This window comes from Ischnura elegans, chromosome 1, assembly GCF_921293095.1.
Source record: "Ischnura elegans chromosome 1, ioIscEleg1.1, whole genome shotgun sequence".
In the NCBI taxonomy this organism is placed as follows: Eukaryota; Metazoa; Arthropoda; class Insecta; order Odonata; family Coenagrionidae; genus Ischnura; species Ischnura elegans.
The window spans coordinates 168,658,844-168,681,677 of record NC_060246.1 but is presented as its reverse complement, the minus strand read 5'-3'; the positions used below and the strand labels follow the sequence as shown (position 1 = coordinate 168,681,677).

Here is a 22,834-nt window from a genome sequence, read left to right as displayed (position 1 = left end):
ATAATAACTAGGTACATACGTCCATTTCGGTAAAAAAGAACGATAAGTATAAACTTTAGCACAGGGCCGGCCCTAGCAGGTGCGGGGCTAGGGGCGAACCTTCAGTGCGGGGCGCTTAAAATATTAAACTCTATAACCCATCTACAAACTCGAGCATTTTGAATCCCTACCACTCTCTGGCTAAGTATGTGTTCCCCTCCCAAATTCAGACTTCGTAATTACGCCGTTATGATACACAGTACTGTACTGACAAACGCAATTGCACAATAAAAATTACTGCATTATTATTCCTTTTTCATAATATTATTTTTTGTCTAGCACGGACCTAACAATACAGTAATAACTTTTTATGATATTTCTTGGAGTTTAGGTCAATGGAAAACAAGTTATAGCCAACGTTTCGATTTATTTAAAATCATCCTCAGGGCTATGAAAGAGAAAACATGAACAATATAAAATACAAAGATGACAACGATATACAATATTTTTTGTGTATTCTATTCTGTTCTTATATATATGTGTATATACTTTAAATTATATTACTGTATAAAAAACGCGATCGTAACATTTTTATGTAAAAATATTCGTAAAAAAATTCGTAAATCTATAATCCTCTCACGTTACGGCCATTGGAACTCTCTTGGGCCTTGACCGTCCCGAGGATATTCCATGGGGAGCTCGGTGCACCGGAATGCAGAGTCATTAGTCTGAACGTATCAGTCAATTAGGTGAGTTTTGGTTGTCCATTCCCCATACAATAGATTTGCCGATCTCCCACCAAAGGGCAAGGGATCTCCATTCATACGGATGGGGTTTTTCCCGTCTCGTCTCCGAGAGGCCTAGGCTGTTGACGTATTTCATGTGTTGCTTATTTTGGGTTTCCTCTTAAAAGTTTGAAAGAAACATGCCCCCTATCTCGTTTCCTTTGCGCATTTACGGGCAGAAAGATGAAGCATAAATTCTTATCGCGAATTACTCCGGGTTATAGTATCATTCCGAAGTTTCCGCGTTTCAAAGTGTTGCTATATATTATAACTAAATGCAGAGCAATTTTCCCATCAATCCGATGCTCCATAAGGATCAGGTAAAATCGGAAATACAGAAAGACTAACAGAAAACAAAAGAGCGATTCGCCGGGGCGTGAGACTCCGCCGTAGACGAAATATAGCTCGCATCGCATCGCTGGCCGCTCACCGGGCGGCTGGGTCGAGCCCTGCGAGGAGTGGGCCAATTGCCGGCATGCCTTCCCCCCTGACGGGCGGCGAATTGACGAATCGGGCATCTTTGATCGCTGATATCTCGACTCACAGGTCACGAGGGCACGGGAAATTTCACACATTTCATTTTTTTGCATTAATCTACAAATGTGCAAAGTTTGAAGCAAAAGTGGGCGTTACACTCCGTTAATGTTCCTTGTCAGTTCTCCTATCAGCTAATCTTTTCACTCCTACGTATTTCTTCTCTTTCACATCTCTCTTTACTTGTTCCATATATTTTGTTCGAGGTCTTCCTTTTCCATTCTTGCCTTCCATCTGTCCTTCGACGACTGTCTTCATCAGGCCATCATGTCTCAAGATGTCGCCTATAAGGTGATTCCGTCTTCTTATTAAGGTTTTCATGAGGCTTCCCTTCTCTCCTACCCTTCTTAGGACTTCCTCGTTACTAACTCGGTCGATCCATTTGATTTTCATCATTCTTCTGTAGCACCACATTTCAAAGGCCTCTATCCTTGCTTTCTCCGCTGCGGTCATTTACCATGCCTCACTTCCGTATAGGAGCATACTCCAGATGTAGGTTCTTATAAATTGTTTCTTTACTTCCATATTTAAGTTTCCCGCTGTAAGCAGGTCTCTCTTTTGGTGGAATGCTCTCTTCGCCTGGGCTATTCTGCTGATAATTTCTTTCTTGCTTCTCCCGTCACTAGTTATCTTGCTTCCCAAATAACAGCTGTCATTCTAGAATTCATCCACCTCTATCAGTTTTTGCCTCCCTATTTTAATGCTGGTCTTGACTTCTTCCCTTCTGCTGCATACTAAGATCTTGGTTTTCTTCGTGCTTATTTTCAGTTGATATCTACTCATTACCCTACCCATATATGGGCATATATTCATTAATGGCTTTTTCAATGTAAACGTTGAAAATTACGGGTGACAATGTACAGCCTTGTCGCACTCCTTTCTTAATTCTTGCTTCTTCACAGCTGGGCCCTGATTTTATCACGGCTACTTGGTTTTTTAATAAACTGTGGATGATTCTTATGTCATTATAAAGAACCCCAATTTCCTTTAGGATTCCAAGCATTGTGCTCCAATCCACGTTGTCAAATGCTTTCTCTAAGTCCACAAACGCAATGAATGTTGGCTTGTTCTTTTCCATTCTCTTTTCTATGAGCAGTCTTAGGGCCAATTTATTGCTTCCCTTGTGCCTTTGTTTTTTTCTGAATCCAAATTGGTCGTCATCCAAGTACTCTTCTGCTTTTCGTTCTATTCTTCTATAGATGATCCTTGTCAGTATCTTTGATGCATGCGTAGTAAGGCTTATGGTCCTAAAATCTTCGCACTTCTCCGCTCTTTTCTTCTTAGGAATAGGGATTATAATGTTCCTCTCGAAATCCTTTGGTATCTCACCTGTCGTATACATTTCACTAATGATTTTGTATAGCTGGTTCAACGTCTTCTCTCCTGAATTTTTTATTAGTTCTGCAGGAATGTCATCAATGCCAGACGCTTTATTTATCCTGAGGTCTCTTACAGCCGCATCAAATTCCGATCTTAAAATTTGGGCTCCCATGTCATCGGCATCCACTTCCCTCTCGTTTTCGATAGCATTCGTTCTGAGGCGACTTCTTTTGTACAAATCTTCCAGATATTCCTTCCATCTCTTCCCTTTTTCTTCGTTTTCAATCAATAGTTCTCCGTTTTTGTCTCTAAGGGTCTTACATCTTACGCCTTTCCTTAAAGTGGTTCCTCACTATCCTATAAGCGGCCTCTACTTTTCCATGTTTAATATTGTTTTGCACGTCTTCGCAAATGCTTTTCATCCACGTTTCTCAAGCCTTCCGCGCTTTACGACATATTTCGTTCCTTATCCTCTTGTAACGATTCTGTCCTTCCTCTTTTTTCACAGCCTTGTACGTATTTTCTTCTTTCTTCAATGAGATCTAATACTTCCTGCGTGATCCATGGTTTTTTCATAACGACTCTTGTTTTACCAAGAACTTCCTCAGCTGCCGCCTGCAGACCACTTCTAATGGTTTTCCAACTCTCTTCCATTGGTTTGTTGGTCGTATTCTCCCCTATTTTATTTTATACGTATACGTTTGTACAGCCTCTTTAAAAGCCAGTTGATGTTGAATCTTCCTCAATTTTTCAACCTCCCATATGTTTTTCACGGCTTTCTTCAACTTTTTAAATTTAAGGTGGCATTTCATCATAACTAGGTTATGGTCACTATCGATATCTGCCCCTGGATAGCTTTTGCAGTTCTTCACCTGGTTCCTGAATCTTTGTTTCACTAGAATGTAGTCGATTTGGAATCTTCTACGGTCTCCTGGCATCTTCCACGTGTATCTTCTTCGCAGGGGATTTTTGAATAAAGTGTTGGCAACCACTAGCCTGTGCTCCGTGCAGAATTCAAGTAGCCTTTCTCCTCTTTCATTTCGGTTACCCAACCCATATTCATCCAAAGCCAAATCATACACGCATATATAGGCGGATCTTATAGCTTCCACTCTAAGTCTCCCTCTTTAGGCCATTTAATTTCGCAGATTTATCGCATGTCTCACGAATCACATGCAAAGAATGAAAAATGCCAATAGACAAAAGAAGATTTCAACTTGACTATATTTTGGCGAAACAGAGGTTTATGAGCCTGATTAAGGACTGCCAATGTTGCCCAGGGGCAGATATATCCATATATGGACAGTGATTTTTTTGGCCGACCTATCGACGCCTTCCTGTAGCTCTTGTTCCAGTAATTTCGACGCTAACAATATTACCATCACCTGCGATTTCGGTTGCGTCTCAATATCCTGAATACAATAAATAAATACCCTGAAAAAGAACCGCGAAGTCGTAATCCGGTGCGTAAATTGCACGGCATTAACTTCCCGCCACTTATGCGAACTTATGAGTATGTATACAGTTGAAAACATTGACTCGACACACACTCATTTTCGAGCTGTCCTCAATCTGTTAGGTACTGTCACAAATAATGAAGTGATATCACGACAATTTGCAGAAATTGCTTCGTTACGACAGCTGTTTGGAAATCTCCAGCCCAAAGGCATCACCAAAACTTCCAGTTTGGCATCTCCAGTCGCCATTTCCACGGAGCCGAGGATCATCACGTATGAAGAGAACCGACCGACCACCATGTGAGAAGAATATCTGGCCACAAACGACCATCGCCAACAAGAGAAATGCTCTCCTCAGCATTTAAACGTGGCCACGACCAACGTCCGCGAAAGTCTATGTAAAAGAAAAGGGTCGACCAACCATGTTCCCTCATTTAGAAACGGTGGAAAGTTTTCGTTCACAATATTCAAAGTTTAACCGCTAAATTGAATGAACTTGAAGCTTCGGCAATGCAAGAAAACCCTGATAATTTATTTTTATATGTGAACATTAGATGAGAGATGATTGTGTGACATTAGGTACCTGTGTATGAAATTGGTGATGCTTTGTGTAGAAAGACTCGAATAAACTGTGTTGCAATTGTTGTTAAAACACCGTTAGTCTACAATAATGTTCCATTTAACATGGAAAGCTTTTGAGTGTTCTCCTGAGAATTATATGTTTGAAAATCAAACTGATATCATTCTAATATTGTATCGGTCACCAATATGGGTGGTTTTAAGTCCTTTATAGAGAAACTTGATAGCCTATTGTTTTTATTAACTGTAACACCAAAAGGCCTCCTATTATCTTAAGAGGAGATTTTAAACAGTAATCTTTCAATTGATGGCAATGTGCAAACACAGCTTCAGCAGGTCTTCCACAGTTATGATATGAAACCTTTAGTGAAGACTCCTACCAGAATTACTGAAAGTTCAAAAATGTTACTAGACAATGTATTCACTAACCAACGTGAACTAGAAGTAAGCACAACTTTTTTTAATACTGCACTGTTACACCACCTAGCTATAATGTCTACTTTCACAGTTGAAACTGATAATTCACAACCATCTAAAACAAAATATCAGAGGTTCTTTAATGACATTAATTCATTGCTCCAATCTAGCATTTCCCCTCGAGCCAATAAGATCTGAAGGATGAGTTAGAAAAAATGGTTAACATCAGAGATAATAACTATCAGTGGTGCAGCTAGGAATTAGGGATGGGGGTTTAGGTGCAACTAATACTGGGGTGTGTGGGGGTATGGAATACCAACCAGGATAAGCAGTAGGTGCGAGATTAATAAATTGCGGAATTTTAAGATAAATGGTTCAAAGTCGTGAGTGTTACGGCTTTCTGAGGGATATGTTATAAATCCTTACACTATTTTATTAGTAATATCAATCCAATTAAGTAAAATGGATTAAACTTAAAAATTTCTTTGAGCTTTGGGGGGGTTTTTATCCCCAAGCCCCCCCCCCCCCCCCTTGCAGCGCCACTGATAACTATGGCCAGCAATTTAAATAATATGTTACTCCAAGCATTGTCAAGGAACGACCAACTGTTATGTTCTCAGTACAACATTTTTAAAAGCGTTATTAAATATTGTATTGAGAAAGCTAAAAAAGAACAACGATAATGCAACAAAATACAACGATATGCGCTGACAAAACTCTTCAAATTACTCAAAAGAGGCACAGAAAATTATTAATGGTAGCACAAGCCAGTGGCGGCGCGTGCGTATACTCATGTTAGCAAGTGCACACCCAAAGATGAATAAATTATAAAAGAAAACTATTCCTTTGCAACGCGAAGGATAAAAGTACTATCTGCATATGCAAGAAACATGAGCCTCCGAACGCTACAGCTATCTCCTTTTCGAATTCACCGCTCTACAAGTGTGCGATCCCGTGGCATCATGCCGGGCGCATTTTCGGTCTGTGCGATCGCTTGTGGGAGCTCTGGCAGGACGAGGTAAGCGGGGGGTATGTGCTGTTCAAAGGGGCGATGGGAGCAGACTCAAAACCATGCGAATGCGCACGCGCATGTTTTTGGTGACTGACTAGCAGGTAGTGTAGTGGTGTAGCCGTCACCTACACTACCTGCGCCCAGGATCCTAGTCCGTCTACAGAGCCATCTGTATAGCCGTTTTCTACACTACTTCCTCATAGGGTGTAAGGAAAAGAGAATGAATTTCAACTACCGTCACTTGTAAAGGTGTGTTGAGAATAATTATTTTCATACATGCTAATATTATTTCTGTTCATGCAATTTTAAGGGTAGAGTGTACCAGTGATATGTTTTGCTTGCTATGTATTCTATTACGACGAAATATGACGCTCATGGATTAGGATTAACATAATATAATTAAATCATCCTATATCTGCTCTAATGCACACCCTAGATAAATTACCACCAGCCGCCACTGGCACAAGCTCAAAATTAGTTGGGAGTCCTGAATTTATTAGAGGTGATTTCAGAATATTATTACTGACCCTGCTGAAATATCTAATGCCTTCACATCCAACTTCCTCACCATGTCATTCTTATGTCATGTCTTGCAAGTTTTTTAAGGTAGAAAAAAATCTTTCATGACCTTATTATTCCCTGCTGACTAACATTTTAATAAGGACAAATGTGGCAGAAAATAACAAGCACCTCCACCAGAGACAAAAGAGTTTCATTGATTAGAATTCAATGTCCTCCAATGCTGATCGTTATTCCTTATGGCATTCACTCATTACCATGATGAAGATACTTACACATTCTAATTACTTAAGACCATTCATACTATTCAATGCGAGAAATTTAAAAAAAAATTCTTTGGGATATTTTGTGTTGAAACCAAGAGGAAGAAGCAATGAAATAACAATAAGAAATGTTTTAATAAACTCTTATATTTTCCCATAAAATATTTTTGTTCAACAAATTACCGTATATATCACAAATAATAAATGCCTACTATTTAATTCTTTTAAAAAAATACACAGACCTACCACGGATGACAACTTCCTTTCTATAAATAAAAAAATACAAGAAAACGAAAAGCAATTGGCACTTACTACAGCTCTTCTCAAACAAGCAATATTCCATTTTGTAAAAAAGCATGTTAAACGAATGGCACAACTCTGCCTTACTTTGTAATTTCACAACAAAATACTGTTATATAATTGTTTGAGCATGATGCAATTTCATTATTTCGTACAATTACTTGTTCAATTCCTTTGCTCATATACTTGTTCCATTGATGTTTCCGTCATGAATAAGACTTAAAATAACTTTACATAAAATTTTAAGACAAACAACAAAAAAAAATATACCTTTGAAAAAATAACTAATACTTACAAGTTTACTCTACTGGTGATATCTTTGGCCACACAAACAACTTATTGGTAAACGAGATCAAATTCATCATGAAATTTTTAAGTCCATCTAAATGTAGTCTGAACACCAAAAAAACATCAAATTGGAGACAAAATAAGAAGTCATCTGCAAAGCTTCCCCAAGTAGTTGTGTGATTTGGACTATTGCACAACATAACGATCTGATGATCAATTATGGTGAAATTCTAAGCACTGAATGACACAACTCCCACCACACCAAACTCCACTCCCTTAGCGTTCATTTACAAAACATTACACCAGAGTAGAAAAATGAACAACTCGTAAGTTTCATAACAGTTGGCAAAACAGGGCCCATAATATGTTGAGCACGGAAGGAATCCTGAGGCAAGACTACCCATGAAATTTGCGCAGCCCCTCATTGCGTTCACTAACTAAAGAAGATAAATCACATTCTTAGAACAAGGCCGAGGCAGCTGAAACAGCATTGCAGTCAAATAAGTGTCTCGAGACAAAATAATTGCACACATAGGCCCTCTCCTTTGCAACAGGCAGTCCAGAGTGGTTTTGTTAGAAGGGCTGATCACGGGTTTCAAAGACAGGCATTCACACAACACCAAACAAGTCGTATTCTATTGCCTTTCACGACTTATATTCAGCAGAAATACACATTCAAAACTAAACCAAACATTTTCAAAGGTAGAGACAGGGAGGGCAACAGGTAATGTGACAACTACGGCTTCAATTACAATACCATAAGAAGGACTCCATTGGCTGTAACATTTGAAACCTCATAAAAAGACACTCACTTACAGATCAGTGTTGGTTGACGGGAACTGGGAATTACAGTACTTGACCCGTTAGACCACATCACCAGTGAAATTGCTTTGTTCTGAAGATCTAACCATTTACAGTGTAGAGGAAGCAAACTTCATCACTGAAACCGGTCAACATTTTCCTGTCTTTGCTACACTGACATTGAGCCCACATAGCAAGAGGGTGAGTGTGAGTCTCATCTCCAGCAAGGCAACCTTTGCAGGGCCTCATCAACCCTTGCAGAGGTTCATCACGAGTTGAGAGTGCACTCAGGAAGGGTTCCCAGTTGAGAGGCTGAGGTTGCTCAATTCTGCTAATACACCTGTTCCCACAACAACACTGCAAACAGTAAATGCATCTGTACCTCTGATGAGATTTGAAATGCTTCGGCCGTTGAAGTCTGTCTCTTCATATCACAGAGGTTAATACTAAAATCCATTGAAATGAGATTATCGTACGAGATTAATAGGCCAAATAAAAAATCTATTGTTTTCTATGGCCAACATTTTCAAAGTGAAGACGGACTCAGACCTGAGAGAATTCAGGCAGATTAGTCAGCTGCCATCGGCTGCATACACAACTCCAAAATTCAATAGTTTACACACCAACTATAATGACAAAACATTAGTGAACATGGCAAAGTACAATTAACGATCACAGATAAGTTCCCTCCTACTGGGTATTTAAAGAAAATACACCCAATTCTACAGATTGTAGCTGAGCAACAAACAACCATCCACCATTGATCACAGCATTAAGCATTAAAAGAAACACAAACGTGTATATTTCAGTTTTAGCAATTCAAACAGCAACAAAGGGATGATGACAACATCAACAACAACAACTCTAGCTACTGAACCATAGCGTGATAGTCGCATGAACATCACCGGCTAAACATGAATACAAGAATAAAGTGATGTTACAAAGAATGTTCTTCCATCGAAACAAAAATTGGAGTAGAAAAAAATACATAACCGCCATTAAAAAAACCTTCCAGTAAATAGAGCCTGGTAGAAAAGTTCCAGCCATTTCTAAGAGTTCAAAAGGATAAAACTATAACTTAGCCACTACGACCAAAGTAAGACCATCTTTTGATCTGAATAAGTCTTTTTCTTGGGAGACGCTCAAGTAGAAAAACTAGCTAAGGAGCAAGTACAAACAGTAGTCTCATCAAACATTAATAATTCACCTTCAGTAAGAAATATTCCTGACATTGGGGGGGGAGGTAGAATCACAGAAAGGGTTTTGGTCTTAAAGCTTGTATTTCATTTGGTTTGGGTGGGTACAAGGTTGACGCAGGTAAAAGGGTGGTACATGTGTACTGGGAATGAAGAAAAGCACAGTCCTCCATGCCTTCCAGGCATTCTAATACGTACGGACATATTGAATAGAGAGGATCACACCTTTCAACATTGATGATGGTGATTGGCTCACTGAGGAAGCTGAGTACTCATCACTGGAATAATCAGATCATCCATGTTGGGAAGAACAAATATTTTCTGAAAGAAATAACAGAGAAGTGCTCATCAATTATGGCCTCTTTAAGGTAATATGTACATGCTACCATTTCAAGTGTGTATTTTTATAGTCGAATAAGATGGCAGTTTATCTGTATGTGAGAAGCAATCCTTACAAAGGTCTTAACTGGATGATTGCTTGGTTTCAACTTCTGCCTCACTCTCCCATAAAAGTAATTACGTACATACATGATTCCCATGAATTTGAAATTGGCTAAGGAAACTGGAGAACTACAAGGCACTCACTACACGTGAAAAATCAACTAATAGGTTGCCAGATAAAACAGAGCCCCTTCATCTTCTTTGAGCCCGTTAGCATTGCTATGCTATTGAGAATAAATTTTGTGGTCTCTTCCCAGATGTGATGTTAGATTTGTAAATTTTGACATTTTGAACAAAAGTAGGTGGTTTGGCTAATTGACTGAGATGAAATTCAGAAATATATCTCCTAAAGCCTATAAAAAGTAATTAATACACCTAATATATAATTACTCTTACCATATCCTAGGACACATTTGCCTCCGTGATTATGGTAGCCTAGGCAGCTGAAAAATTGGTTTAGGAGATATTAATTCCTATTCTCATTGGCTTTAGGAGATAGACTTCTAAATTTCAATAGTTAGTGTTCATCATATATTTAAGTTTTATTGCACTTTTTCACCTGTTCAAAATTGATGACATTTGGGTCAAAAGTTTGGAAACCTTAAGAGATGAGAAAAAAACATTTAAAATACTAATCTGTAGTTTAAGGTACGGTAAAATGGATGTATCTCTGATCATAACCAATTAATACTTCCAAAAAATGTTAGGAAAAATAACAATTAAATCAATTTCACTTCTATTGCACCCGCACTGAACAACACTAACAATAAGTCCAAAAGGTAAGCATAATCCTTAAATGAGGCCATACCACAAGATAGCAATCTCAGATGGATTGCAGAACAAATGGAAGCTGAATCACACAACTAGTCCAAAAAACAGAGTCAGAAATATTCTGATAGCTAAAGTACACCTTTGGCAACAAATAACAAAACTTAGCAATAAATTCCACAACAAAAATTCCTGTTAATAGGGTGTATGGTTACCCTTAATAGCCACACATGCTTCATGTGAGCAATGTGGGTGGCATGCTTTCTATCAGATGAATTAAGAGCCTTTGTGACCGTCTCTCCCATTGCTCCGAAAGGGCACTGCCGAGTTCATCGAGGGTCCTTGGTGGTGGCTGATGGGATGTAATTCACCTTGCCATTGCGTGTTCCATGGGATGAAGATCTGCAGACCTTGCTATGAATGTCTTCACCAGTCAGCACGGCGAGGTGAGGATGGGCATTATCATCCATTTGAAGGAAGTCTGGACCGATAGCACCTCTGAAGAGTAGAACACGTGTCTCTCCGAGCATTAACAGAGTTCCTCAGGCCACCAATGAAGATGCAAAGGTCCGTACGGCCATCGAGTGCAATGCTGCTCCACACCATGGTGAAGAGAACATGGAGTGTCTGTGGCTGGGTTGACCTTGCACTCATGCCGCCAGTCAAAGCAAGGAATGCTCTTTTCCCAAACAAAGCGAACACATAAGGTTGGTACATGCATATGCCGTGTAATTTGCAGTCTTTTTCCCACTTTCCAGCTTATCCGTAACTTATGCTGAACTTTTGGACACAGGCGTAATATCTCTAGCCATCAGGAATTCTGACAAACTTATTGGTGAGCAAAATATGTATTGACGTTATTGTTCACCGAGAATGAAAAATTCAAATTGAAACGTTTCACCTACTCAAAAAAGCACTCTCATAGATGGATCATAGACCACCTGAAATTGATATGATAGATAGACACTCCTGTTCTCTTTTATTAAAATCTCCATGTGACGTGAACTTCACTTTCACGGATTTCACAACAAAATTTATACTTCACTAGCACCCTCATCAAATGGACAGATGTGCCAAAAGTCAAAAAAGTTTCCCACAACTGCTTGTGAATGTTTTCTGAATTCCTCTACTGCTGTACGTTATTCCCAGGCCACACCCACAAAGATTAAAATTCCAAAACCACATTGTTATATGCTCTTAACTAAGAATGAGTCAGTTCTGAAATTTTTTCGGTTCTTCATAGATACCGGTCCGGTTCTCCCCCATCGGTTCTCGATACTCGGTTCCAAGCATCAACCCTTATTATCTGAATTAATGGCAAATTTAAATGAACAACCACAATAAGTGAATGAAAATAATTTCTCTCAAGATATAAAGTAGCAGGAAAGCTCTGTTAAAAAACCTTAAGATTGTCTCCATAATTTTATTTGCCAAGTTACAAAGGGTAAATAACATATCGTATTCTTTTTTGGCAGAAACATTGCCTGTAGTACTGAGCAGACATTCACTGAAAACTGTGGTGGTCAATGTTGATTGTGAAGGGCCACACGAAAGAGGTTGCTTGGAGCAAAGTTAACATACTGCATAGCATCAGGATCAATAGTGAAACTTCCCAACTTTTGTCAACATCACCCGTAAAGTTGTTGTAACTTGGGAGTCAGTTCAAAATCATGTATATTCTGTATTCTGCGATGCAGTTTAAATTGTTACTTTAATTTATGACTTATTCGCATGCTTCACTGACACAGTTCTCATAACCTCAAATTTAATTTTCCAATAAATACCACTTTAGTATTTATCAATAATATATACCATAGATGAAGCTGGCCATGACCAATTATTTGGCTGAGCCAGGATTCAAACCTGGATCTCTTGATAGCTAGTCAGCCAGTTACACCACCAAGACATCTTCAGCTAAAGTGAACTTTGGAATAGGTTTTAACCTAACTAGGTGTCAACGTCACTTACTTAACCATTTATCCATAAATTATAATTTGTACACAAGATGCCATACACTTCCTGTGCATTTTTTATAGAGTAGAAAAATTTAGCTTGAGCATAAAACAAACTCAATGGTCTTCTCAGCCACTATTCCTTCCTTCACTAAGATTTGGACAATTTCCTCTCTTAAGGCCACTTTATAGAAAAAAAATAGCTATGAATTGTGTGTAGGGAGCATCTTGATACATCAATGGCAGTTCCTGGGAAAAATTACCAAGGAACGTGGCAAACATTAAGGGGGAAAATTAGCATGAAGGGGTTTGGTCGATTTTGAATTCAGTGGGAAATTAGCTAGTGGGAGTTTTGGAATGTGCAGTCATTTTCAATCATCCATGTTTTGCTAAGCCTAAGAGAGAAATCACGAATGAAGATGACTTGAGGTAAAAAATAACACGGATAAATAATACCTACATGGGATTGAGGATTTAACTCCGGGAAGACATTAATGTGGCTAAGAAACAACTCAAATCAATCAACTTACGGCTGAACGGCAATATTTGGTGGAACTTGGTGACAGGAAACATAATAAAGATACACTGTTGTATGCTCCACAGGAGTTTTAATAACCGACCCAGGTTTCGACAATACACCATGTGACCTTGAAAATGACATAGTGTATTGTCGAAACCTGGGTCGGTTAGGTACGCTTCTGTGGAACATACACAACAGTGTACCTTTCTTATGTTTCAACTCAAATCAATGTCAATGCAATTCATGTGCAGAGGCAGCAAGTTGTTAGCTTAGGAGAAGAAAGACAGATGGCAACAAGTATGGATTATTTATTTCTGTAAATGCTCCTAAGCTATGGAGCTAATTTCTCATTAAGAGCTGACTTTAATTTTATCGCTAATTTTTACATAAACCAGCAATTCCTTCAGCAATACTATTACTCCCCCTCCCCCCCCCTCCTCATTTCATTACCCCCTCCTCAAGGATGGTTCACATAAAAATTGAATGCTCCTTATTGAGAATAATGTTACTAACAAAGTTACTATTAAAACAAATTCTGCACTGATTAGTTTATATAAAGTCACTAATGAAAGCCCCAAAAAAAGAACAAAAAATTAATTTTATGATGTAGATGGCTCACCTGTATTACAAAACAAAGCTTGCTTTCAATGAGGTTGGTGATGTGTGTTATGTTGACCTGTCTCTCTCCCAGTTTTGGACGAGCAGTCAACCACAGTCGAGGGTTGGTCCTGAATCCATACCTAGAGGGCAGAAGCAGCAGGCACTAATTCCAGGCAAACACACATTGTAAAAGGTATGATCACATTGGCATTTCACACCAAAATATGTGCCAGTAACCAACCATTTTCACTTCATTGGACATCCCTCAAGCGTTCAATCCAACTTTCAATGTCCCTGACTTTACATCGATGGCAAAACAGTAGTCTAGAGGGATTTTAAGAGCAATAATGCACCACAGTGCATGTAAAATAAAGTCAAGCAGCAGTAACCGTAGAAGTGGTAGAAAAAGAAGAAGTAAGTAAGACAAAGCGCACTGAGGTAGTACTGCCAGGACAGCAGCAAAACACACACCTCACTCTTCCCATGCTCACGATTAAGGCTTTCCTGGCAAACGATGTGTATGAATGCTCACTATGTTTAACCAAAACTTTCATCACTATGCCTCTCGAAGTTTTCCTTGACATTTTCATGTAATTTCCAGTCTTGATTTTTATTTACATGACTTCTCTGATAAGTATGAGCCCTGCCCTCATTGGATATCCATTAATAAGACAATTTTTTTGGACTGCAACCCAAGTTATTATTTTACTTTCAGCAGTGAAAGCTTATGTGTAAAGTTATAGATGAATCAATTAATATTTACTTAAGTCACAAACTCTTAGAATATTTGCACACACAGTGAAAACAGAGAAATCATGTATGCAACTCCAAATTATGATGAGATCATTCAAGATGGCGGCCGGTCAAGTAAACATTGAATGTTACGCTTGTAAAAACCATTTAAAGGAGTGTGAAAAAGCCCTTCCTTGTGAAAATTGCAAGCAACTTTATCATTATAAGTGTATGGGCCTGAAAGAAATTGCTTTGAGAGCTCTGGAGGAAGTTTCCGGATTATTCTGGAAATGTCTTTCATGTCGCGTTATTGAAGGAAACCGACTGAGCAAGATGGAGTGCGACATCGAATTATTAAAAGAAGAGATTAACAATTTAAAGGATAACTCTAAGTTTCATGCGGGGAATGAAACTCGTGTGAAAAAATTAAGTTTTGCTGATGTGGCAAATCACGAAACTGAGGCCTCACGTGACGTAGCTTAGCAGGTTAAACATCGTCAAAAAGACGGAAAAGAGGCTGAGTTTGGTGCAAACATTGTTTCTGACTCAAAACTGTCGGCAAAAAAGGAAAAAACGACACATGTTGATCAAACCAGTTGCGGAATAGTGCGCCTAAACCATGAACAATCAAGAGGAGAAATAGATGACGATGGCTTTACCCGAGTGCAATACAGAAGAAAGAAACGAAACTTCTTCGGTATCGGAAAAGGTGCGACGGAAAACAACGGAGCAGGTCTCCGAGCTGCGAAAATGATATCGTATGTATATGGACTGCTTGTGGCATCATATGCTCAGCAGTCCAGTAACACCTTGTCCGGTAGTGTTCGAAAAATATCCACAGGGAAGAATGATGCCTCGGTAGCTTAACTGGCTAAAGCACTCGACCGGAAATCGGGGGATCCGGGTTCGAATCCCGGTCAAGGCGAATGATTTTTTCTCTGTGGATCTTTCGCACGATTGTGCATTGCGGATGACTCCCGTAAAAGTTATCACCGCGGCTAGTCCCGGTATACTTTAAACTCAATCAAAAACCCTAAATCAATGTAAGTTCTTTAATAAGCATAATATGAATTATTTTTGTGTATTGTTGAATCAAGAAGATTGGAAAGACATATATGGTAGAAGACCTCTGAATGTTAACTTTGATGAATATCTCAGTAGATTTAAGTACTACTTCAATTTAGCTTTTCCACTGCAGTCCGTGGAACACAGGAGGGACAACAGAAAAAAATGGGTTACAAAAGAAGTTCAAAACTTATCCAGATTACTAAAACAAACATTTTTGCAAATAAGGTACTCAAACGATGATGGGTTGCGACAGCAGTACTCTCAACTAAGGAAAGAATATAAGATATTCATTAAAAAAGCAAAAAGGGAGTATAATGACCAAAGGTTTAGGAATGCCTCTAATTATTCTAAAGTAGCCTGGGACATCATAAAAAGCAATGTCAATGCCAACCCTACAGTTCTGCCACATCAAGTTACAAATGAACGAGGGGAAATTACTACAAATCCCATTGAAATCTCCAATGCACTAAACCACTCATTCTTGCACCTTCGTAAGAGGGCGATTTCCACCCAAAGTGGAGCTACTCTAGAAAACCATAAAATAAGTAGCTCATTGTATCTTAAGCCTTGCTCAGAAAGAGAGTTGTGTCTCTATATAGCCAAGATAGGAAAGAAAAAGTCTGCTGACATTGAGGGAATAACGGGAAAAGTAATTAAATACTGTGAGTCCCTCATACGAAGACCTTTACTCTCATTAGTAAACCAGTCCTTGTCAGAAGGTGTATATCCTGATTCCTTGAAGGTATCTAAGGTGGTCCCGGTATATAAGAACAAAGACAATAGAAATAATCTGCAAAACTACAGGCCAGTATCTATAGTGCCACAATTTGGTAAATTATTTGAGTATGTATTCTGTAAAAGGCTCATTGACTATCTTGATAAGCATAACATAATATCACTCCATCAATATGGCTTTCAGCAGAGAAAATCGACAGAACTGGCTCTATTTAATGCAATTGATAATATTACACAGGAAATAAATAGTAAAAATAAGGTAATGGGGATATATTTTGACATGAGCCGAGCCTTTGATGCTGTGGATCATGACATATTGCTAAAAAAATGTGAATCAATAGGTACTAGGGGCATTCCTCTAAATTGGCTTAAGACATATCTTTATGGAAGAAAACAGAAAGTAGCGTACAGGAAAGATGGGACAGTCTATTTCTCCTCCACGTTAGTAGTCAAAAAGGGTGTACCACAGGGGTCAGTGTTGGGTCCTCTTCTCTTTCTAACATTCATCAACGACCTACCCAATAAAATTGTAACCCAAGATAATAAGTGTGTATTATATGCAGATGATGTAACCATCTTATTAAAAAGAAAAAATATGACCGCGTTAATTGATTCCAGTCAATATATAATAAAATGCATGCAAACTTGGTGCGAAGTCAATGAATTAAGGCTAAATGATGATAAAAGCCAAGTGATATTGTTTTCTGCTGGGCACAGCCCAAAGGACAATGATCTACTGCAATGTAAAAATAATTATCTTAATGATATGGAGTGTGTAAAGTTTCTTGGAATTTATGTGGATAGAAATATGAAGTGGGATGCACATATAGAGCACCTATGTAAAAAACTGAATACAGTGTTCAATCTTATATCTGTACTAAAGCATAGTGTAAGCCAGTATGTTCTGAAAACCCTCTACTATGGATTATTCTACTCTAGAATTTCATATGGAATTGTAATATGGGGATCTTCCTCCCTACTACATGATGTGTTTATTATACAAAAGAAATTAGTGAGAAGTATGTGCAAACTAAAGTGTCGAGCTCATTGTCGCCCTGTTTTTAAAAGCCTTAAATTACTCACTGTACCTGGTGTATATATATATCAGAGTGTCATATATGTAAAAAGGTATAAGGGTAGTTTTATCATGAATAATAGCATACATTCCTACAAAAACAGGAGATGTTATGACGTTCACGTCAAACAATCAAACCTAGACCTGGTATCTAGAGGGCCTGAGTTCATGTGTACTAAATTGTATAATAACTTACCTGTATATATTAAAAGTATAGAGAGAATTAATGTTTTTAAAAAGAGTGTCTCAGTTTACTTACTAGAGAAGTGTTTTTATAGTATAAAAGAGTATCTTCAATGTGAAATGTAGCATTTTTTTAATGTGAATTTGTTAATTTTGATGTGCCCTATATACTTGTGTTATGATTGTATCATGACATAATGTGTCCTTTGGGCAAATAAATATTTTTATTATTATTATTAGTCTTTTTAAATAAAAACTGACAACGGATACAACCAAAAATGGTACTCATTGTTTTGGTCATCAAAGTGGGCGTCGTGGCTCGTCCTCCCCAAGCACCCCCATTTCGGCCACGCTTGGCTCCACGCTCAAAACCAGTGGTGCCCCCTCCAGATGTTTACAACCTCCTTGGAAAAGTTCCTCTTAAATAACTCAACTTTGGAATGGAATTAACGAAGAAAATGATCCAATTGTAGATATAAAGAACAAGTGCATTTCTCCGGTGATGCTGTCGACTTATACAAACTGCAACATCACCAGAATAACAAACTAAACAAACAATAATAATTGTGCATCCACCTCATTTGATGCACAATCTTGTTTATTCTGCTAAATTTTCTTTGGAAATTAAAAATTTTTACATTTTTCTGGTCATTCCATAATACCTAAGCAACTAGTTAGTACATAACATGACAGATGGCAGTGTTTTCCTTAAACTTGAGTTGTTTAAGAGGGACTTTTCCAAGGAGGTTGTAAACATCTGGAGGGGGCACCACTGGTTTCGAGCGTGGAGCCAAGCGTGGCCGAAATGGGGGTGCTTGGGGAGGACGAGCCACGACGCCCACTTTGATGACCAAAACAATGACAATCCCAGCTTACTACGTGGTGAAATTTTTGGCCAGAACTCGGTGATAGGTCAAAATAAACTATGGAGAGCACAATTTAAAGCTTTTTTTCTTACTTCATTGGTAGGCTTCACAAAGTTATGACTCAACATCTTTTCCCAGGGAAAAATTATTATCAATCACCACGGTTACCTTCTACAACCAGCTCAGCTGAAAATAAAATTTTATGAGAGTAAACTAGTAATTTACCTGCACTTATACTGGTGTTGAATTTCATTATAGCCGACTGAAATTAGCAATTACATTAATAACGTACATTTTCAAGGATATCCCCACCGTTAAAGTGACTAAAGACACAGAGCCTATACATCAATAGAAGTATAGCGAATGATGGAAAAAATCCTATGACAATCACCGGCGAAATACTAGTGATTATGGTAATAGCATTTTTCACTTATTGTACAGTAGACTCCCGATTATCCGGCTGCGGTTTATCCGGGTTGCGGATTATCCGTGCATGATTTTCACTCTCGCTCAATTTTTTCCGCGATCTTTGTTTTTAAAAATCCTACGCAAAATCACCAGAATTACTGCATCAATGCTAGGACATACGGGGCTTATCATTTCCGTTAGAATCCCCTTCGTAAAACGGAAGCGATCGCGCTCTAGTTGCATTCACGGGAGCACCGTGTTCCTGTTTTCCAAGCCTCGCAGTGCGCGACCGCGCTCCTTGATCACGGATACAAGTCCCGCAGCAGTTTCAACCCGGGCAACTTGTGCGAGACGCGAGTACGTGGCGTAGTGCCTGACAGTGTAGTTTGCGACGTGAAGCAGTGGTTTTGAAGCATTCGTGCAAACCTTTTTCCTGTATCCGTTATCACACAGCCACGGATGCGTGGTTTTCGAAACCAGGCCATACACAAAGCATTAATAATACGAGTACATCCACGCTATCGTCGCTAAAAAAAGATCGCGAACTGGCGAAGAAAGCTCTCAAGGAGTCCTGGAAGCACTCTAAAGCAACACAATAACTGCATAAATAATAATATATTGTTTGTTTTAAGTAAATTATGAACATTAAAAGACATTTAACTGAAATTTTGGATTATCCGTGTTTTCCGATTATTCGTGCCGTCTCTCTCTCTCTCCCCATCATCACTAGCCATTGGGATAATCGAGAGTGTACTGTAGTTCAATTTCAGATCAAAACTTAGCCAACTCAAAATATCAGTCGGACACTTAAGTCCAAAAATTGTCAAACCAACTTTGACCACACTAAAAACTCAGAAACAGCACCTCCAGATATTCACAACCTCCTTGGATTTTTCAAAATTTTACCACAATATTAATGTGTGTGCAAATATTCTCAGGACAAGGGGCATGGGCAGACATACATTGATTCATCTAAAATTTTACAGATAAGATTCAATTGCTAAAAAATATTTCAAACGGGCTATGATAAAGAATTCCAAAATTGAATAACTATGTAAGTAACACCCTAGCCTTCATTTGTTTTGCAAGCACTTCCCTTCACAGCAATTGCAAACTTAATGAAAAGATAATTTTGGTGAACATAAATACATATTTTCAATACGTCAAGTTGCAATTTTTTCAGATTACTTTTACCAAGAACCTATTTAGACTGCAAGTTGGATTAAATTTATTTGCTAAATGAACACCAACAACAGCACTATGGCTACGACTTTGGGTATATAACATGATAAATAAATTCATAATTAGCAACAAAAAAATTACGTAAACAATAAATAATTGGAGAAAGGGGAGTAGCTGGACGGATACATTCCTGAGGTGAGCTTGTAAGTGTGAGACCTTTCTTCCCAGACCTCAGGAGGAGAAGAGAGAGGATAAAGCATGGAGGTGCCACTGCAGCAAGAGTGTGCTCATGCCTCAACAATAAGGATAGGACTGGAAGGGTTTGGGACGGCAGAATCCCATTGCGTCATTTGGGCAACATGGGCTACCACTAGCAAAACCAAATCCACTGTTCATGGAGAAATGGTAGGGTCATCCTACAAAGAGAATCATTTACTTAAATTTTCATATTTTTTTCCAAACAATACAAATTAACATGGACTAATGTTCATAATTCTGTATTTTCACTCATGTGTGCAAATATTCTCAGGATAAATGGCATGACATGGGAATAAAGAGATTTTTCTCTCCAGTCAGCCAGACCTTTCGTCAGGCGCAATAATGGAATTGCCGAGTTCAGGTGCTCTGTGCCTGGCAGTGATAGATGTGAAACAACATTGTTAACTCACGGAATGGCTCAGTGGTACGCCTTTAAAGTTTAAAGCACCAGTATTAGTGTAGATGAACACTTAAATGATGTCTTTCGTGATATGCATAGACCCCCTGTATACATGATGTCGTATGGCCCAGCAAGGTGCGACTTAACGTTTCTCTGGCTATTAAGCATTATTATATGTAATGTATTTTAGCATGTGGATTCCATATGATCAGTGTTTTTTAGTTTGCTATCTAATTAATCTAACAATGCTTTTATTTTACTGTATTGGGCCATTATTTTGCTTAATTATGCTGTATAATCCACCACTGATCTGTAAGCATAAATGCAAAAAGTTAAAGGCTGCATAGAGCGTGTCAAGACAAAAAGCTACCACATACATTTACGTACATACAAGGGTGTCACGGGTGTGTGCCGCATAGTGGCGTGAAGGAATGAAAAAAACACTCGCAGTGTGCCTGTCAGATCCATTGTGCCCGACGGAAGGTTAAGTTGCTGAGATTGGAAGTTAAGTTGGCGACTAGTCATGTTTCCTTACCACAGTCTATCACTTGGTGGTGGTGGAATATTAACTGCTAATGTTCCAACGGCACCCTTCAACTCAACCGAGAGAACCAGCCTCGTGTTTGACACACCTTCCATGGCTCGCTTGATGTATTTGTACTCGGTAGCCTGAAGGAAGGGATACAGTCATTAGCATATGAAATCATTGCATTGTGACTTGCAAATATCCGTAAAGAGATATGAAATCAAAAACTTATTTAAAAGAAACTACTATAAATGGACCTAAAAAGTAGATATATTACCTGCTGGAAGTACTTTGAGGAAGCTATCTTATCCACCATTTGCAGGATTTTCTTCTTAGAGGTAGGAGTTCCATGGCTAAAATGAGTAAAGAGGAAGTTTCAATTCCAACCTTAATTACATAAATAATAAATCACAAGCTTCATATTAATAGCTTAACCCTCACATGGATTCCCTGCGCCTAAGCGGCACTTGTGGTTTTTTAAGTAGAGAATAAATTTTCCATTCCGATGGATCATTTTGAAATTTTCAGTAGTCTATTTTATCTTCTTTCATTGTCAAAATATATATTTTTTTTAGTGATGGGTCGATTCCAAAATTTTTTCGATTCCGATCCCGATTCCGATCCCGATTCTGACATTTCGATTCCGATTCTACCGATACCGATTCCATCGATTCTGACGACATAGGCTCCAAGAAAAAGACCACTTATAAATACAAGGGAGAGCCCTGAGTAAAGTCATATTCACAGTTATGATTAAGATTAAATACTGCTTATATTAATCGTGTAATATTTGGCCCTTTCAAATTCTCAAGCAGAAAAACCAACATGCTCATGCTCAGCCAGCAGGTTGTGATGTCTCCATGTTACAGTATTACTGCCTGCAGAAAATTGCCTTTTGCTACATAATTGTGTGACTGGGAAAGTACTTTCCTCCCAAAATTGCAAGATTTCGGAAACTTGAAGTATATCATCGATCTTTGTGGATCTTGAAACCTCATGGAACTCAAGTTGCCTAAGCAAATGAACTAAAGAACTTAGCTTTAATTTACCAAAAATACCTATTCTTCTCACGTCGTTTAATCAACCTTAAAACTCTTGCTTTTTTAAGTTCAAGAAAGAAACTAAACGCTACAAATGAATATCACATCGGACGGACGCAGTATTAAAAAAGGCTAAAAGATGCCTTGTGATGTGAAAACTCTGCTTTCCGCGCGACTCACCTCTGCGAAGGTGGCGAGGGAAAAGGGTATCAGCTGTTGCCTTTCGAGGAAACAGTTCATTTTCCTCTCTCTTAAGCATGCCGACTTAATCTCTTCACTTTACTTCAATACCCGAGCCATATTTCTTATGCGTGGGATGGTTCCCGAAAAATATCCAATCCTTAGTATTTTCACTCGAGTAATGTGTTAAATGGTCAAGTCGATCTATATATAACCCTTTTCAACACCCTCATTTTAGTTATTTAAGTCAATGAAGACGATTGTCCGTGCTTTAAATGACGATTTTCAAGACTTAAGTTTAAAAAAACTTGAAAAATCGGCCTCAGTTACCGAATTCCGCGGCGTGTAGCTCAGCCTTGACGCGCGATTAAAAAATCGCTCTTATTTCCTTCTTCGCAAAAGTGTTTTTCCAAGATTTCTGCTTAGTAATTTTTAGAAATCTCTACTTTA

At 38.5% G+C, this 22,834-nt stretch overlaps 1 protein-coding gene across 4 annotated transcripts in view; it reads right to left on the bottom strand.

The window, feature by feature from the left end:
* Window positions 1-6,994: 6,994 nt before the first annotated feature.
* The window catches only part of LOC124173582 (testis-expressed protein 2), a 125,261-nt gene continuing 109,421 nt past the window's right edge, over window positions 6,995-22,834 (bottom strand). For all 4 annotated transcript variants that reach the window (XM_046553011.1, XM_046553010.1, XM_046553018.1 and 1 more), the window contains 4 exons: window positions 21,442-21,517; window positions 21,174-21,307; window positions 13,751-13,871; window positions 6,995-9,771 (listed from right to left, as the gene is read on the bottom strand). In XM_046553011.1, the coding sequence (XP_046408967.1) occupies window positions 9,703-9,771; window positions 13,751-13,871; window positions 21,174-21,307; window positions 21,442-21,517 (400 nt within the window). In that variant the 3' untranslated portion in view covers window positions 6,995-9,702. The remainder of the gene's footprint in view (window positions 9,772-13,750; window positions 13,872-21,173; window positions 21,308-21,441; window positions 21,518-22,834) is intronic.